This window comes from Strix uralensis, chromosome 5 (genome assembly GCF_047716275.1).
Source record: "Strix uralensis isolate ZFMK-TIS-50842 chromosome 5, bStrUra1, whole genome shotgun sequence".
Lineage (NCBI taxonomy): Eukaryota > Metazoa > Chordata > Aves > Strigiformes > Strigidae > Strix > Strix uralensis.
The window spans coordinates 25,821,431-25,835,995 of NC_133976.1; the positions used below are offsets into that span (position 1 = coordinate 25,821,431).

General features: G+C 46.6%; 1 protein-coding gene across 1 annotated transcript; it reads left to right on the plus strand.

Annotated features, from left to right (window-relative positions):
* The first annotated feature begins 533 nt into the window (after positions 1–533).
* On the plus strand, positions 534–3,423 carry FEZF1 (FEZ family zinc finger 1). Its single transcript, XM_074869341.1, has 4 exons — positions 534–1,753; positions 1,934–2,068; positions 2,363–2,495; positions 3,107–3,423. Exons 1-4 carry the CDS (start codon positions 956–958, stop codon positions 3,421–3,423), a joined length of 1,383 nt encoding a protein of 460 aa, XP_074725442.1. The 5' UTR covers positions 534–955.
* Positions 3,424–14,565: the final 11,142 nt, after the last annotated feature.

The window sequence follows — 14,565 nt, forward strand, 5'->3', positions numbered from 1 at the left end:
ATTTGTTCACTGTGTTTTCCAAAAGCTCACTGCCACCTGACCTTGTTCTTTAAAGCAGTGAGCAGACCAGGAGCAGTCCCAGGAGCAGAGCAGCCATCTCCCTCCTTCCCTCCCTCAGCCACACACACACACATACACACACACACACACACACACACACACTCCCCCACGCACAAAGAAGCTCGGGCTGGAAAGTGGCAAGGAAACAAACTGCTTCCCCTCCAGCCGCTTCTTCTGCAGCACCTCGTTTGACAAATACTCTGGCGCTCGCCCTTGAATTGGGTTTCACAAACCTATTTAGCACTTGGACAATGATTTTAGATGATGTCACTTAAAGCCAAACAAGAAAATTGATCTCGGATTTGCTTGGCCTCTAAAGCCTGGTTAAGCAGATTGCAAATAATAATAATAAAAAAGAGAGAGAGAGAGAGAGAGAGGGAGGGAGGCAGAGGGGAGAGAGGCAAGAAGGAGGGAGAGACGCCTCCTTCCCTGGGCGGGGGAGGCGCGGGCGCCAATGACAAGTAGCCGCTGACTGGGGGGGGGAAAACTTTTCCTGTTGACTGTTGGAAACGAATTGAGCAATTATCTAGTTTACCTTCTCCTCTTGGAAGTTAACGATTGGCGAGATCTTGGCTGCGTTATTGACACAACACTTTCTATTGATAGAAATAAGTAGCGATTGTCCCGAGTCATTGGTGCGCCAAAGTAAACTGTGATGGGCTGGCATGGGTCCACTGGACTGAGAAGGCTGGTTCCGCCGGCGGAGGCTGTGGTGATGGTGGCGGCGGCGATGCTGGTCTCCCTCCTTGCAGATCAGTGACAAGAAAAGGGGCAGAGAGAGTGAAAAAGAGAGAGGAGAGAGGAGGAAAGGAGGAAAAAAAAAAAAAAAAGAAAAAAAAAAAAAAGAGGCGTCTACCAAAGCGGCTCAAACCGGGCGAACAAATGCAATCCAGCCATGGACAATAGTGGCCACCACACGGCGACCAAAATCCTAGCGACTCCTCCGGCCAGAGAAAGCCTGTCTGCCAGGAGCAACATGATCAGCACGCCCAAGCCCCTCGCCTTCTCCATTGAGCGCATCATGGCGCGGACGCCAGAGCCCCGCTCCATCCCCGTCCCGCAGCTCCTCCACGGCTCCGTGGCCAAAGGCGACCCCAAGCACGCGCTGCACCTCAACTCCTCCATCCCCTGCATGATCCCCTTTGTCCCGGTGGCGTACGACCCCCTGCCCAAAGCTGCGGTGGCCGGAGCGGAACCCAGGAAGGCTCATGTAGACTCCTCTTCCTCGCCCTCCTTTAGCTGCGGCGATCTCTTGAACTGTGCCCTGAGCTTGAAAGGAGATTTCCCCCGCGATGCCCTGCCCTTGCAGCAGTACAAACTGGTAAGACCCCGAGTGGTCAATCACTCCTCCTTCCACGCCATGGGAGCCCTGTGCTATTTCAACCGAGGCGACAGCCCTTGTCACCCGTCCTCCAGTGTCAACATCCACCCGGTGGCTTCTTATTTCCTCAGCTCTCCCTTGCACCCGCAGCCCAAGGCTTACCTGGCGGAGCGGAACAAGCTGGTGCTGCCGGCCGTGGACAAGTACCCGGCGGGGGTAGCCTTCAAGGACTTATCGCAGGCTCAGCTGCAGCACTACATGAAAGAAAGCGCTCAGATCCTCTCGGAAAAAATCGCCTACAAGACCTCGGAGTTCAGCCGCGGCTCCCCGAGCAGCAAGCCCAAAGTTTTCACGTGTGAAGTTTGTGGAAAGGCAAGTAGAGCCGCAGCCCGCCTCCCTTCCCCCTGCTTCCCCAGCCTCCTACCCCGCGTCCGTCTGTCCGCCGGGTTGGGGTTGTCGGTCGCTTGCTTGCTTTATTTTTAAACGACGGCTTCCCCTCGGCGCTCTCGACTTCTAATCGCAGGGGTTTTTTTGTCTGATTTCACTCTCAAGGTATTTAATGCACATTATAACTTAACTCGCCATATGCCGGTGCACACGGGAGCCAGACCCTTTGTTTGCAAAGTTTGCGGGAAGGGCTTCAGACAGGCGAGCACGCTCTGCCGGCACAAAATCATCCACACCCAGGTGAGCCTTCCTCCCTCCCTCCCTCCATCCATCCTTCCCTCCCTCCCTGCCGTCCCGACACCCCTCCGCTCACGCTTTTGGGGGAGCCCGGCGTTGTCCGGCCGCTCCAAGGCAGCGGGGGGCGGCTGGGCCGGAGCCGCTGGGGGATTTCGTTTGCTCCGAGCGCGGTGGGGTACCGGGGGGTGCCCCGCACTGGAGCGGCGAGCCGTCAGCTGACACACAAACCCCGCAAACCAGCACACAGACCCTGCAAACCAACCAACAAGCCGTGACTTGGCGCTTGTTTCCTTCCAGGAAAAGCCACACAAGTGCAACCAGTGCGGCAAAGCCTTTAACCGGAGCTCGACCCTGAACACGCACACGCGGATACACGCCGGCTACAAACCTTTTGTCTGTGAATTTTGTGGCAAAGGATTTCACCAGAAAGGTACCAGTCCCCAGCGCTCTCTCCCTTGCCCGGGCCGCCCTAGGCGAGGCCAAGCGTCGGGACAATTTGCGACAGGGAGGGGAGAGTTGATTTTGGTTTTTATTTCTGTTATTAGAGACTTAGGTTAATTTAAAGTATCGCTAGCCCAGACACATCTCCTATGGCACGGCCCACGGAGCGGGGTAGGGCTCTCATTTTCGGAGGAGCGCGGGGGCACCTTTCCGCGGGCAGCAGCCCGTTTTCCGCGCACGGCGAAGCGCAGCTTCCCGCGCAAGTTCGGCAAACGCCTGCGCCGCCTTTTTTCCCCTCCGAGTGCAGGAGTTGGGTTAGTTTTTCTCCCCGTGTTGCTGGGAGGGCTAAACGCAGGGGTTTTATTTCTGCGATGGACGTGATTTTGGTTTATTCGATAATTCCCTCCTCGTCTGTCAAAGGAGCAGCCGCGGGCAGGATGGGGAGGCGGGTGTTTGGCTAAGAGATCGCCGGTCGTTCTCGGCTAAAGCCGAGCTCTGGGGATGGGAGAGGGTTTGGGGATTTATTTTTTTCCCTCCCCCCTCTTTACAACGTCCAGTTCTCAGCCCCAGGTCCCTCCGCTCTTCTTGTCTCGTTCCCAGGCAATTACAAAAACCACAAGCTGACTCACAGCGGGGAGAAGCAGTTCAAGTGCAATATCTGCAACAAGGCTTTCCACCAGGTGTACAACCTGACCTTCCACATGCACACCCACAACGACAAGAAGCCCTTCACCTGCCCCACCTGCGGCAAAGGCTTCTGCAGGAACTTTGACCTTAAGAAGCACGTCCGCAAGCTGCACGACAGCGCCCTGGGACTGCCCCGGACCCCCGCCGAGCTGGGGGGGCCCGACCAGCCCCCCCCGCCCGGGCCGCTGCTGCAGGGTCCCCCCCCGCCGCCGCTGCCGCTCCAGCCGTGAGGGGCGGCCGCCGGCCGGGAGCGCCGCTCCGCCGGTGGCAGCTCCGGCCGCCCTCCCGCCTCTTTGCATGCACCTGTTAAGCGGTTTTGTGTATTATGCTCTCCATCGCCACTAACGTTTCTGGGACTGATTGTTTCCTTTTTTTTTTTTTTTTTGGGGGGGGGGGCGTTTTTTATAGACTTTTTGTTGTCATTGCATCTCAGGTGGAGAGATGTTTTTTTTAAAAAAGCGCCAAGCCAATTTCTGCTGTATTTATTTGGGATCTGTATTACCCGAGCCGGGAACGCTGCACCACTTTAATTATTTCGATGTATATATATTTCCATCGTGTTGATCCTGCCCTGCCTCCGCTGCCCACTGGTTATCCCTCCCGTCTTGGTTTCCTCCTCTCCCTCTCCCCCCTGAATATCGTATCTATATGAACAGAGCTGGTTCGCTGTGTACGGATTTGAATTTCGGTTTGATTCTTGCACGTGGAAAAAAAAAAAAAAAAAAAAAAAAAAAAGAATTCATTGACCTGGTGGAAATAAATATTTGAACACGAGTAACTGCTGCGGCGGGGGCTGCGGCTCGGCCGGGCGGGCGGGGAGCGCGGCGCTAGTGCTGTCTAACGGCAAACCTCTCCCGCTTCCTTGCCAAAACACTGAAACACCGCTAAAGACTTTAATTAAGAGGGGTAATTAGTTCGGATTGATCAAAGCCGGGTTGTTATGTTATTAGCTGCTCAGCAGACTCTGCCAAGTTGAGCCTTGGAAGTGGAGCCGGCTCGTCGGTGGGTGCCGAAAGGGCGGCGGGAGGAGGCGGTGGCCGGGTCTGTAACGCTGCCGGGGTCACCACAGAAGCAGGCTCGAAAAATGGGTGCTGCCTCCCAGGAGGTGCGGGCGTACCCGCTCACCTCCCGCTTCCCCCGCCTCGGGCTCGGGGGGTCCCTTCTGGGCAGGGGGGCCGCGCCGGGACACAGCGGGGGGGCCGGGCGGTGCTTCTCTCCGGGGCAGCGCTCGGGGACGGCGGCGCTGGGGGTCCGGGGAGAGGCGGAGGGCACCCCGCGGGCGCCGGGGGTTTGCCCTGTTCTCGGGGAACCTGGAGGTCACGTCTGCGGGACCCTCCGGAGCGGACCCCTCACAAACGGGTGATTTGGTCCCGCGGGTCATCCCTGCTCCCGCCTAGGTTTTGCAGCACAGGGAGTCCTCCCTGCGTTTCGACTGTAAGGGAAGGAGCGAGACGAAATGGCTGTAATCGTGCCTAAAGAGTCACATCCAGGAGGGGGACACCTCTTGGCAGGCGGCGCGCCCGCCCCCCTCCCCGGGCCGCCCCCCTCAGGGGTGTTTGCAACCAGCAGGTCTGGCCTTAAAGTTTAGGCCGGCGGCGCTTGTCTCAGCTGCGCTGTCTTACGCGGCTGAGAGAGGAAGGGTCTTCTTCCTGCCACACATCTCGGGTTACTGTAGTAATCCTCCGAACGGACGACCGTACTTGTAAAAAGCAAAGCAACAGGTCGGATCTGCAGCTCAGCCAGACCCCCGCGGTACCCCGGCAGGGCTCAACGCCCCCCGGAGCCGGGGGATCCGAGGGGACGCCCCGTTTCACTCCCGGGAAAAAGCAGCCCGGAGCCTGGCGGGTGATGCTGGTGGAGGGACTTCAGTGCAGCCCACGGACACGCGTTGCCTGGGCAGGGGCCTGGGGGTCCCCCACGGAGCAGGTCGCCGCTTCGGAGACCTCGGGGAAACGGGGAGCCCCTCCCGGCTTTTCCATGCTGATTTGCGGCGGGGGGGTAGCGGGATGCGGGAGGTGAGTGACCGGCTGAAGTGACCCCTGGGAGGTGGGTCGAAAGGGGGCAGAGAGGAGGGGTGTCCTGCAGAGCGGTGGGGACCGGCTGGGTGTCCCCTGAGGATCCGTCCCTGTGGTCACTTCCCCTCCAGCTCCGCCCGGCGCCCAAAGCCGGGAGACGGTCATTTGAGCTTCAACAGGGATAAATTCCGGCCACAACAGGTGACTTCAGTGCATTACTAGTTCCTCTTTCCTTCCTTGCCAAAGGTTAAACTTTTGCAACATGGACGTAAAGGTAAGATGTCCCAAAGGTCCCACTGAAATTATGTGGGTGTGCCATTTCTGTGAGCCTCTGCCTGAATGAAATAAATCGCAGCAGAAGTCCAACTTTCATCTATTGCTTAGCAAATGTGATAGTACAAGATACTGGCAACTATCCTGGCAAGGTGCTAAGTATCTTCATTTTATAAATTTTAAACACTTCAAAACTATTCAAGCACTGCAGGTATACTGGAACAGTCATAAAGTATTTCATATCATGACAAAAGGATATGAATGTAAATATATGATGCAAGGATAATCTAATCTGTTCACCTTGTGATGAGTGCATAACATCAGTCTCCAATCAAACATTGACAGGAGGCCTGAAGACACCACAGAAGACTGTGTGCTCTGGTTGCCCAGATGCCTTGCAATTCTTGCTCTATCTTGTTTCTCCAGACTGTTTTCTAAGTGTTGGGAGAAATGAGGGCTCAGGCTTCCCCAGGCAGCAGCAGTTAATTTATTCCTTTTGTACGGTTAGAGAGGGAGAGAGAACTTCCGACGTTGCTTGGCCGTAGACCAGTTTATAGACAGTAACTGGTATTTTGACTTTCTTCCTGTAAAAGATCTGCAATCACTGCATAGTCTGGGTTCTTCTGTATCTTCCTGATGAAAAATGCTATTTTGCTAAGGAACCCGCATCCAGGAGTGACCGTGTTTTGAAATGGAGTAGAAATGAGGCACTCTAGTTTTATTCCAAGGTGAAGTAAAGAAGGTCAGTGATGGGCATAGATAAGTGTTTCTCCTTCCTAGATTTCTTGAGGTAAACACTACAGACGTGGGACTTCACAGGGAGATAAGGATAGCTCATTTGTTATTTCGCTATATAAAACCATGTTTGTGTCAAAGGCTGGGATTAATACGTGTCTCGGAAGGCCTGTGCAGCATTACCTTTCATTTCCTGTCTTTCAAGATTAATCTCAGGTTAAGTGAATTTCTAGTTAATGGTCAGAGGCAATTCAAAGCTGGTGAAATCATCATGAGAGACAAAGCTGTAATTTCATATACCTCCAAAGCTTAGAGCTATTAACAGCTCTCCTTACCACAGACAAGATTAATACTTTTTTTTTTATTGTGAATAATTTTGATAGGAGAAATGGACTCATCTGTACCTAAAGGCAAGGTTATATGTTCTGGTTCCTGCTTGACAGTCAGTTTCATTCCCATATTATCTGTATCCTGTATGACAACTGGTCAGCCTCAGTCTCTCACGAATGCTGGGAGGAGAAGGGTGTTGGTGTGTCTGGATCTGCTAAAACAGAGTCGCAGAGTTGAGCATTAGCATCCTGGTGACACTGTAGTCCACCCCCGATCAATCACAACAGCTTCACTTCAGTACTGAATAAAAGGGAGACAAGGTTGATGCCTGTGGGACTCTGGAGCAGGGAGACTGTAAAGGAGGAGCTGTTGCTCTCTACCCCCATCCTGGCCCAGGATTTCTCAGATGGAACTGAATTTCTGTGCTTGTCAGATGCTACAGTTACATTAACATGTGTCAGTGCTGAAAGTGCTGTGTACCTGAAAGAGCTACCAGAATTACGAAAACTGCCATATATTGCTGTAGAAATAAAATAGAACAACAGCAGGATCTTCTTATAGAGTCAGATACAAAGTTCTTTTTGAAGCAGAAATGGTACTGGCTTTGCTTTACTACTGCTTTAGTAGTAAAAAGACAAAAAGAAAAAAAGAAAAAAAAAGGAAAAAAAAAGAGACAAAGAAATCCAGCATATGTCTGGGTACCCAAAATGAGTATTGGACAATATTTAGTCAAGGAAGCATTTCTTTTTTTAATTTTCCTTTTTATTTTTTCTTCTTTATTACCACAGTGGTGAAAACAGAGGGACAAAGTGTCACAAATTCATCTGGAGCCAGTTTGCCACCTCAAAGGAAGGTATGTTGGTCACAGCTTAGTACCAGAACAGTTTTATTGGACAGTGCTTGAAAACTAGAAATTAGAAAGCTCCTACTCTGCACCTCATGTGCCATACTTAGAATGGGACAGTCACCATTTTGTTCTTTGGTGCTTGGTAAGGAAAAGAGGGACCTAATTTGTGCCTGGTGTTTTGACATGCTAATATGAAATAATTATAGCTCTGTGCGTATGTAAGTCTTTCCACCCACTGACTATTTGGCTACTGGCTTGCTCAGATACCATACTTACAGAGGGAGAATTGTTTTGTACCCTGCTGGCAACTGTAGTAGTAACTCCCACCTCCCCTATAAAAGCAGTGGTAGTTTTAGCTCCTGTAAGAGCAGTGGTAGCTCCAGCTGTGCTCCCAGCTGGGTCCCCGTTCTCTTCCTGGTCCGAGGCTGCAGGCTGGATTACTTTTGGATGACCACTTCGGGTCTGCACAGCACACTGCGGCTCCCTGCAACAGCCGGTTGGACTCACCGTTAGCCTTGTGGGCTTGCAGAAAGTTGTCATTTTGCTTCAGTAATCTACGACTCTTGAAACAACTTCTTGTTTTAAAACCTCTGGTGGTATTACAAAGTGCAAGCAGCGTCTATCCTCAGGACTCCTTTGAAGCTTTTATGGAAGCTATTTAATGGCTCCACTGTCAGTCACTCTGTTATAGTCAAATCCTTGAATATTTGATTAGGCACAGTATTAAATCCAATAACCTTGCCTATGGAAATACAAAAACTCCTCCCTTTCTGTCTTTGAGAGGGGTAATTTTTCACCATCATTATGTGATTTCTGAGAAATAATCTTCAGTTACCAATCAAAACACATAGAGAAGCTGTTTTCCTAAATTTTTTCTCCTGAATAATTCTATGAAAAATTTACAGATAATAAGTTTTATTTTGGGTGGAAGATGAAGAAGTGATACACTGCAAATGTAAACATGAGCAGCTTATTGCAGCTGCACAGGTAGGCTAAACATTTATTTTTAGGGATGGCACTATAACATTCAGTTGCAGACTGACACAACATGTAAGAGAAACCTTGATTCATGGTATTTTAGCTTAGAGGGATTAAATACAACTGATGACACAAATTAAACCTTTCAAAATATTTCTAAAACACCTGTTAACCTCATGATACTACCATGAAACATCTGAAGAGTCTATACCTCCACATAAAAACTTTGCTTAACTCAGATTTAAAAGAAATAATCTTGAACAAGAACTTTCTTTCTAAATAAGAATAATGAAAAGCTTGTGTATGATAAATACGTTCAGATGAATTTTTTTCTGAGCAAGCAAGAATTTGTAAAAGTAATCTCTGCTGAAGAAGTTAAAATCTGAACCACAATATGCTCAGAAAAATAATCATTTAGCTTTAACTCGAAAAGGCTTTGATTGATTCTTTTCCTGTGTTCACCAGAAAATAAAACAGAAATGGCAATCTTATTTTTTAACCTACTATATTTTAAAGGAACAATAAGTTTGTTCTTAAAATAAGTAATAAAAAAATATTATGAAGAATGCAGGAATCACATAATCTTGTTTCTTTTATGTTTGCCAGCAAATACATTAATCTACATGTCATAAATAGGAATATATCTTAAAACCCAATTTGGTCTACTTTAACTGAACAGTAAAAGCTGAGGGCCAAGACTTGCTTGTGTCCAGTAATGTTCTTTTATCCCGTGAACCTGGGAAGTACAAGAGATGCAGGGAAATGAATTTAGATGATATTTTTCAATTATTTCAAACATCCAGTTTGAAGAGCTACAGTAGAACTGGCTAGAAATGTTAGGTAAAGACCAAAACAAATTCATAATCACTTTTGTAGACAACCTGTAATTATTACGATTTCACATAACAAAGTCATGGACTGTTTTGATTAGCTAGTCCTAAGCAGCAGAGACACCCTTCCCTACAAACAGTGTTTCTTCTGTTCTTCTGGAAGGGGCTGGTTCTCTAGGTATGTTCTGCTCACATACCTTTACAAATGCAGTGTACAGTTACAATTTTTGTGAAAATATTAAATTACACAAGGATTACAACTGCAGCAGAGACTGAGTTACCCAAAATGGATCTGCCACAAGACAGGCAGCTGAGTCGTCAGCAATGCAAAACCCATATTTGTTGAAAAAGTAGTCAGAAATTGTTCTAATTCCTCCCTGATGCTGAATGTTATTGCACACCAGACAGACTTGTAGTGGAAGTTACAGTGGGCAAAGAGTTATTTAATTTATGCAAGCAAAGGAGTACATCACAGCTGAGTTGCATTTACTGTATTTAACTTGCATCTGTCTCTATACTAATTACAGAGAGTGCTACTTTATAATTCTTTTTTCTGAATCTTTTTGTAGAAATTTCTTTGACAAATCAGCATTTATAACTTTCTGTAGAAGTTTACAAGTAGATTTTGATAAAACATCAGTATAAAAACTTGTATTGGGAGGAATTTGCTTGAAACCAGAGATAACCAGCTAAAGGGTGAGGAAGAGTCTGCTTGGTTGGGTTCTTGCCTGAGGAGGTCACAGTCATGTTCAAATGCCCCTTCTGCTTCACGTGCTTCCACGCACTTCAGTAGTGTCTGTCCTGTGCTATAGTGTCAGTGTGTGTATTTTGGTCTTTCCTACTTTCCTTGGACTGCTTCTCTTCTCACAAATGACAAACAGTCATAGGATCAGAAAGAGAGTTGGAGATTGGATTTTAAGTCCCAGATCTGCAGCATGTGATTGGCCCAATTACAGGTGTTCAGTACCAATATTTTGCAAGAGAACCACCTTTTAAAATGTGGATTAATTAAAAATGATCTTACTATGCTTAAGCAACCCATAAACAGATAGGAATCATTTAAATGTGGATGTCAGGCACCCCAGGAGCATTCCCCAGTCCCCAGGCTGTTTGCTATTCCAGATTCTGGGAATCAAGTTTTCATTCTCTGAGTGTCAGAAAAGGACTGTTGGTTACTCAGGGTGGGATTGCAATACTTTCGAAAGATCTTGGCTTCACCCTAGTGCACAGTGGAGATAAACTCTGGATTTATGAGATTATTCACTAACTGGCATTCTTGCTTTCCCAGCCAGTTTTGTTGGTCGTGCTCTTTGTACGAGCAGTCTGCTTCTTTGACAGAGCTCTTAGCCTTTTTTTTCTTTTCATTTCTTAAGGAGCATGAAGCACCAACTTCTAAAGTGTCCCACAGTCTTATCCAAGGTTTAGATACAGTTACCCCCTTCCCCCTTTTTTTTAATCAAGTGATTGCCAAAGACCACATGGAGTAACTAGGTTATGAATCATTGATTTTCCGGATTTTTGTTTTCTTTTGGGCAAAGTTCAATTCAGAGAAAACTTGTTCAAGGTATGAGTCAAACCAGTGTGTCTACCTTGGGCAATGCTTACACCAGAATTTTGGGCATCTTAACAGGAAGCAAACGAACATAAATGTCTGTATTTTCTACACCATCAATGCAGAGACTTGGGTGCCTTTAGCAGCAAGAAAAAGAGATTCAGTTCCTCCCGTGCTAGATACTGCCTTCACTGCAGATAGTTTGCAGTTCTTCTAGCAGCCTCCTGAAGCAATCCAGTTACAGAAGCATCCCTCTTCTCTATTACAACTTCTGGGAATACAAGAAGAAATCCCAGCAAATGGCGCTAGTGAACACTCTTTGCATAATAATTTTGTGGTGAAGTTGCTTATCCACGTAGCTGGAGGATGGGCAGCCTGTACCCTGCATGGTGGTCAGACTCACAATGCCAGCATTGACATCCTAGACCATCCTAGCCCTCAGGCCATGGAGTATGCTGAGTGAAAGCACTCTCCAAGCCTCCTATTTCGCTTTGCATTTGACAATGAAAACATTGCTGGGGCCAGCAGGACGGTGAGCAAAAAAGACTGCTTCCCCTGCCCTCCTGGGTCAGGTTTTCTGAGGGGACAGACCTGCTGTTCTAGGTGGGTGCCCTGGAGCGCACGTGATGTTTTCAAGGAGCCTTGGAAGCAGGGATGAAATCCCAGTCCTACTGCCTCACAAGTACGTGCATCACTGCCTGCTCTATGTCCTGCATGCCTGGCTGCGTCTCAGTTTAAAGAAGAGAGATGAAAAATGCTCTCATGTAATATTGTATGGCTTGCTTGATTTCAACTTTCCCCTTGGATTAGGGTATGGTACCTCTTGTGTTGTGCAGATTAAGGACTTTTTCATGCTGGATGAACTGAATTCTGACAATTGTTAGATTTCATTATCAAATGTAACTCTTGTTTGCACCCAGCAGATTTTAAGAAACCTTAGGCTCCTGTCAATGCAAGCTGGAATGACTCTTTCTGGAGCCCACGGTTGTGTCTGTATTCAACTGTGAAGACTTTACAGCCTAGCAAAGAGCCTGGGCAGATTGGCTGTAACCGTTGCAGGTAATGTCAAAGCAGCTGCTGTTTCTAGTAGCTAGCATACCTGAGGGAACAGAAAGCTTCTGGATTCTTCAGTGAAGAAAAATTAAACTCATAGGAGACTTCTTCTGTCTCTTTAACAAATATCTCAAAATTATTTTGAAGTTTGCAACTATTTGGAATAATCAGGAAGCCTGTCCTTTGTTTGCTTTTGAAAAGGGCTCTTCCTTGGAGAGGAATTTCTTTTGGATATCTGTACCTTTCCAACAAAAATAGTATTGGAAAATAATATCCTGGAGAATCATTGTGTTTACCTAGCAAAGGCTAGCATAAGCAAATATGACTAGATAAACCTCCCCATATTTCCCACTCACATAAAAGACTTCGGAATGCTTCTTGCTTTATCTGTGAAACATTTGCAACAAGTGCATACAACCTTCTTGACACTTGGATACCTATCAACCTCTTCAAATGTCTGAGAGCCATCATACCTGTGCCTTACACCTGGGAAGCAAGAGGAGAGGAAGCACTAGGAGCCGTCTCACAGTGGTCTTGAGACTGCTGCGGCTGGATCAGATGTGAAGCTGAGACCTAGATGGGCTGGTGGCAATGACTGCAGGCACACTCCTGCTTTCTTGCCTCTTCCCCCCACTGGGGACCTGAATTGTCTGGCAGCCCACGTGCCAGCATGAACTCACTGTAAGTCATTTGACATCTCCTCAGTGCAGCAGCAGCACTTGTAGGGTGTGTGATCCTTTTGCAATGAAGAACTGCAGTTTGGAGACCCTTGATTTCGAGAACTGGGGCTCATGCCAGGCTGCAATACTGAAGAACTAACATAAAATTATACTGTTCTGATCACACTGTAGGTCTCTGGAGTTTGGGTGAGGAGTTTCTGTGGTTTTGGGTTTTTTTTGTTTGTTTTTTTTTAACTGAGAGTGGAATTTAAATCCTATTAAAGTGAATGGAAAAAAACTCTTTCCTTTGAGTCCACCTGGTCAGACAAGACAATTTTTGGTAGGCAATTACCCTGTGTTATCAGGAATCTAAAAAAGTAAAATCTGGTTTATGGTACCTTAGTTTGTAACTAATAATTTTCCATTTCCATGGGGCTTTCCTAGCTGTGAGGAACACCATACCCTAAATGATCTGGATGTTCTCAGGTATCTTAGAGCTTTACTTTTTTACTGTTTTTAAAAATCTGGTGATATACCATACCTGTATTCTGTTTTCTTGTAAAAACAAATTCTTCAGTATGAGCAGCAGAAAATCCTTACAATTTAGATACAGATTTTTTTAATCCATTTCTCAAGGTTTATCTAATACTGACAAGTGCTGTGTGGTTTTTAAGAAAATAACTTATTTTATTATGAGCTTAGACAGAAGCTTCTTAAAACTTAGAGTTTTCCACCAACTTCAGTAGGACCAGTATGAGATATGGCTATTTGAAAGATGATAATATGAATATGCTGAAATACTATCCACTTTGGTATCTAATTACTTCGTGAAGATGTTATGTTAAAATCCAAATATAAGCATTCTGAAGATAGAAAGAGAGGAAGACAGAAGTGTATCCCCAAAATCTAAAGATTCTGTTTATATCTGTAAAAATGGGCAACAATGGTGGGTATAGTAAGTAAGGTACAAAATCTTTTCCATCCACATATTACTGTGCTATAGTCCATTTCAAAATGTGCTGCTGAATAAATATTTATAGATAATCCTGCATTTTTGGCATTAGTAGTCTGATCTCTTCAATAGATATCTGGGCACTGTCATTGGGCTGCAGACGTATACCGTGCAATCAGTCTTATACTCACAGTGGGATACTGCTGCTAATTGCAACAGTTGTAGCTCAGAATAAGGTAGCAGCTTCTCAGTGAGATCTAAATAAATTAAGGTTAAATTTAAATTAATCTATCAGAAAAAAACCAAACAACTGTGTTGCTTTTATAGTTCATTAGCTATTAACACTAATAGCACCGCAAATGGATTGCTAATTTTCTTGTGATATATTGTATAAGCTATTATCTGGTAAAAGGGAGTAGGTTTCAAATGGGACTTGATGGCTTAGGGATCTAACTCAGGTCTTTTTTGAGCTTTCTGAGGACAAATCCCTTGGTATTCGGGCTTTTTGGTGGGCACTGTCAAGACTGAGCACTCATGGGATCCTTGTGAAGGAGTATCATGCCCATTTGCTTTGTTTCTTTTGTTTTCCCCAGCCGGGAGATTTTCCTGGTCTTTGACATAAGGAAAGGTGCAAGGGTTCAGTATCTATGAGTTGAGAAGGTATCTCTTTATTGGCTCCTTCTGTCCTGAACCTTCTTCACAGCAGTGAAGGAACCTGTTGTCAAGGAAGACAGATGGAATTCAAAACTGTGGGTTTTTTTAAATCCCAATCTGACCACTAATGCCATCATTTTATATTTACCCACAGAAGTGGGTCATAACAAGATATCCTTGAATGATACACTCTTTTAATTAAGAGGAGCATGCTCCTCACGATGATGAGGTGGGTGACTAGAGCACCTGTTATGGCTATAAAACTCAGTAATACGCAACAGATCCCTCCCCGCTCTGAAGAAAGAGCCTAAGTTAGGCTTTTGCACTGGAACTACACTGATCATGTCTAAGACTGTAGCTAAGCACAAAGAAACTTGGCATGTAAAATGAGACATAAGAGAAAATCTTCATTGTTAAAGTCACTGACAGATCCTGTCATCTCTGTGAAATCCAATTGAACTAAATCTTTGCTTGATGATTCAGCTGTGAAGGGC